Here is a 5081-nt window from a genome sequence, read left to right on the forward strand (position 1 = left end):
CCAGTGAAGAGTACACCTGTCTAAGCCATATTAAGTCCAGCTCGAGTAGGTGACCACATCATACAAATTCTTCATAACTGTATCGAGTTTCATCTTAAAACTAGTAAAATTGTGTTTTCCACAGTAGTCCTATTGTTAATAGTTCTTATTTTAGGTACCTTCTGCTTTTTGATGCATTCATAATAAGGGGCAGAACCAATGCAAAACTGAAAAATTAATCGAGATTTTTTTTTTCCTTAACATGGCAAACCGACAGCAAATTTTGTGAAAGTTGGTTATGGACAGACAGCAGAGTAACTTACTTTTTAGGTGCCAATGCTACTATGCTGTACAAAGTACTAGAAGGTATGCCAACAAAACGCTTTTGTACTGGCTACCACTGTGTTGCAGCATCACAGATGCTTTTAATTTCTTCGTTGTTTGGCCTTTGAATTTCTACATAGAATTAACAGTATTACCTGAAATCAGGATATTATCAAAAATTAACATCATACTATGCATGAAGAATTAAAGCAGGTTGTTTACCTCATTTTCCTAGAAGAAAGTTACTTTAAGGAGACGCTAGTCAGTCCAGTCCGGTGACTGATGTTGATTTTCGTTAGGCATTATTTCATTAATGAGTAACTACATCTAATGTTTCCTAGGGATGCAATGTTAACAATCCCTAACTCACAGCATAGATATGCTATAATTGCCATTCCTACAAATTATCCAGACATTATATTAGTGGGTGTGTCACCTGTCAGGAGGAAAAGGCTAATTCAGACTTTAAGACCAACTAGCTTTTAGCTTCACAGCTTGGAGTACTCATTAGTACTGAGTCAAATGATGTTTGTGTTGTGATCCTTATGAAAAAGGTAATATGACCATTTGTTTGTTCAAAATAGACTAGTTATGAACAACTTCCATCTCCATCCATGTAAACGGAATGTGATGTGGTTAGCTAATACCTATAAATCCTTATCTTTCCAAGGTATTCCTAATCTGAAGCCTTACAAATAGGGAGAAAGTCTGCAATTCTTACCAAATATGCCTTTAAAATATATTGGGGCTGAGATATTTATTAGTATGTGAAACTTGGAATCTGTAACTCTTGTTTCTATTCCCAGCTCTGCTACTGACCCAACTGGTTGACCTCAGACAAGTAAAATAAAGTGTGCTTCCATTCTGAAAAGGCTGTACTAAAATAGCATCTGCTTACTCAACAGGTCCACCTCAGTATGAATCTGGAGTCACATCTACTGACTGATAAATGTCAGTGTTTGATTTTAATTTTTTTTAATTCTCTGCTGCCAACGCTGATGAGATACCATAAACTGAATTTGCTTATTTGTGTCCATCAGCACTTCTTACGCCAAAAGTTATACTTTTGTAATTCACTGAATACAAGGGTTGCAAAGACTCACTGTCAACATCACTGGTAGATGGGTAGCTGAACAGTGAAAATATAAAATGTTTATAAAATAAGTTCTACATAAATAATCAATGAAAAGGAAATAGCCCCACCTGGATTTCTGATCCTGTCTTGAATTTGCAGCACTAGAAATTAAATATGAGAGGTTTGCGAGAAGAGTCATGTGTTCCTATGAAAAGCAAACACCTTTGGTTTGGGACCAAACAGGCATATACATCAGTACCTAAGGAAGCAGTGTTTACAGCCATTCTACGCAATATACTTGCAGTGAAAAAGTTGTGTTTCCATTTTTCTCACTGTAATGCTGGTGGTGTTCTAGCAATGCTGTAAAGCATACTTAGTACATTTTAGAGCACTCCAAATTCTTCATTGCAAGGAATGTATTCTAACATTGTATCACTACTACTACCTCATAGAGCTATTCAATTTTAGAGTTTTCTGTTGTTTTATGAAAGTCTCTGGTTTTGGCACTTACATGCTGGGATGGTGCAGTCCCTTGTATTGTGATAAAGCCGATGAAAGTGTTTACTACATTTTGGGCTAAAGTAGAGTGGACCTGAAATATAAAGAAAAAATAAGTTATGAATCAGCACAGCTCACAGGAAGAAGAGTGCAGCTTATGGTATGTATGTGAAATGATGGATACCAATGCAAAATTAAAACATACCTGTTAAATGCTTTAAGAACTTGTCTTTCATCCTCAGATCTCTGGGAACTATTTCTGTTGGACAGAAAAAAGAATAGTCACTCTGCTACACTGGAACTATGCTTGCCAAGCATAGTATGGGGAAAGAGAATAAACTCTGTCCAGCAAACATCACCACTATGTCTTGACAGATGCACAGAGGTCAAAAGTCCTTTGCATACAGCAGGCCAAATTGGAAGCATTTGTTTTACATAAGAAGCCACTGTAAAATGCACTGTGAAACACACTGTGATGATGAAACAAGTAATGTCTGTTAGGTGTGCAGTCATTAATGATGATGACAGTTAACTGAGCCAGATTTTAGCTCCCTATGAATTACATTATCAAGTTTACCTAGATATAAATTCTTCCAAAAATTTTAGTTCATGGTTGCTTAGAAAGGGCATATTCCGCTAGTGGTAAAGACCCAAAGATATATTTAGTTTAGTGTCTTGTAATTCTCTTATACAAATACATCCACTCTTTTGTCACAGGTATGTTTGTACAAGCACCGCCCTACTGTAATCACGAAACTGGACTGACCTACTTACAGGAATCCTTTTTTCTCCCCTCTAGCAGTAAATAAAATTCACAGGAAATGATCCCAAGCAAATTGCTCTCTTCTGGCTCCCTATGTTTGTGGTTTACCACCTTGCGTTTTGTGTTTAGCAGATGGCAAAATGAAACTGGTTTACTGAAATCCATTTTAGCCCTAACCCTTGCTTGTGTCTTCCTGATTTGCAGCTATCTTTGATTGCTTTCCGTTACGAACTCTATGCTGATAGCTTAGTGTTGATTGTGTATGATACACTACATGGTGCTTTATTTATTTGACCATAAATGCCCGAGCAGCCTTCTTCATTCCCCTGGCACCTCTTATCAGATATAAAGCAGAGAGCATTTCCATCCAGATCTGATTCAATTGTGAGGTTAGACACTTCTCGAAAGTCATTCTTCATTTACTTCTAACTTTAGTCGGTGTAAGTAAAATTGACCTTATCATATTTGACCTAATTATGTCATGAAGAGCATTAAAAACACACATGCTTCACTAAGAAATTTCCCGTGGGACAGGCTCACTGGGAAAGTGATACCAAAACTGAAATGAAAGACTCTAAGCAGTAGTTCCTTTGCAGAATTGCTGGGTATAACTCCATTATAATAACAATAAAAAATCCTGCTTAGGAGTCAATGACACCACCACCACCTAATCGGCTCTGAAGTAGGTTTATTATTTACACAGATAACTGTTCAGCACAAACCAGATGTTTTGCACCAATATGCTGATGTAGGGTGGCCAAAAACTACGCCCGTGTTCATGCTGAGATTGAGTTGTGCAGATCAGGGTTCCCTGCTTAGTCTGGCCTCTTTAACTTTTCAACATTAATAAAACAAAATGTTCTCACTATGCTGATCTTAAGTGGAACAAAATTGTCTTCCTTTGTATATTCATTAATCATCCAGATGGAGAAGTAACATTTTCATGACAGCCACCAACAAATGCAAATCATGAGGATATTTGAATATGAATAAGAATGAAGAACAGGTACAATGAAGCTTTATGAGATCAAGAAAGGCAAAATAAATAGCATACTATCAAAATGAAAGCCAGTTTGGAAAAAGGTGAGTAGGCATCTGGAAAATATTCAGAAAGTCACTGTCAGTAAGAGGCGTACTATGAGCAGCAGTAATGCTGTAGGGGTTTGGGAGTGACAGTGAACAGTAAACTAGACATGGCAGCAGAAGCCAAATCAACTTTCAACTGGATGCACAGGAGTACATCACAAAACTGAGCGGTAACTATCCATCACTATGTGGCTTGGTACGACTGCTTCTGGACTGCTCTATACAACCCTGAACGTCTAACAAACAAACATGGGCTTTCACTGGAGGTTAGAGAAGAGTCATTCAACAAGTAGAAGGATGACTGCAGGGGTGTCCCAAAGTAGTCACAGGTTGTACAGTGACCGAGGAGTACTCTGTTTCAGTTCCCTAGTATTTCAAAGGTGCTACCTCCGGAGTACAAAACGGACTAACAAGCAGGGCGAAAAGTTTAATGAAGCTGAGCTGCAGGAAAAGACTTCTAGATGTGATATCTATGAGGACATACTATAGTCCTGCGGGGGAATTCTTGCTAGGGTCATTCCCAGGAAACACTTAAACCAAGCACATTTTAGAAAGTGGTAAACTTCCAGGAAACAGAGCACTTTCATCCCTTATTTCTTTGGTCTCGGCCCATTTCAGTCTTTTCTCTTATTAGTAGGTTTTGTTCAAAGCCAACACACAGGAAGTCGGACTTTCAGTTGAGTACATTATCCAGAGCAAGAAACTCTGAGATGTGAATGGAGTTTTTCTGTTCCAAATTTGTCATCTCTGTCAGTTTCTGATACCAAAGGGAATCTGCAGGTATTCTGAGCGGTGAATTCTTGATATAAAATTAGTAACCTGATGTGATGTCTGATTCACCAAGGCACCCTACAGCAAAAAAAAAAGATTTCCTAAGTCATAACTTACCAACTCTCTGCTCGTCCTGGTATCCTCCGTAGTCAGCCACTTCCCTTCGATCTATGTTATAGTCGTGCTTGGAGAAGTACTGCACCCCACTGTCCTTCTCCAGGTGGTACCTTTTCAGTTCCTGAATGATCTCCATGATCAGACTTAAGAGACTTTGCCTGTCCTTCAAATCTGCGGAGTCAGTTTTCTCTTTGCAATATCCTGCTGAGAGCATTAAGAGCACCAGCCCCAGCAGCCCCGGAGACCTCAGTCCGCTCATTGCAGTCTGACCCGAAGGGTGCAGGAGTAGATGAAAAGGAAGGATCCGCTGCAGTGGGAGGCCTTCTACTTCACTGGAAGAGAAAAACGGGGGTGGGTCGGAGGTGGGGAGGCTCATGGGGGTGAAATCGCAAACGTAACGGGAGGAAAGCGCGGAGACCGCTTCGCAGGTCACACAACGCGGGAGCCCAGCCCGCTCCGGCAGCCCCG

At 39.6% G+C, this 5081-nt stretch overlaps 1 protein-coding gene across 1 annotated transcript; it reads right to left on the reverse strand.

Annotated features, from left to right (window-relative positions):
- Positions 1 to 1889: 1889 nt before the first annotated feature.
- Positions 1890 to 4872, reverse strand: FAM150B (family with sequence similarity 150, member B; the record flags this gene model as incomplete). Its single annotated transcript, XM_009586358.1, has 3 exons — positions 4614 to 4872; positions 2082 to 2135; positions 1890 to 1970 (listed from the first exon to the last, which is right to left on the reverse strand). Coding segments are annotated over exons 1-3 (394 nt in total), but the record flags the coding sequence as incomplete, so codon positions are not given.
- Positions 4873 to 5081: the final 209 nt, after the last annotated feature.

Source organism: Fulmarus glacialis, unplaced genomic scaffold (assembly GCF_000690835.1).
Source record: "Fulmarus glacialis isolate BGI_N327 unplaced genomic scaffold, ASM69083v1 C14195827, whole genome shotgun sequence".
NCBI classification, from domain to species: Eukaryota; Metazoa; Chordata; class Aves; order Procellariiformes; family Procellariidae; genus Fulmarus; species Fulmarus glacialis.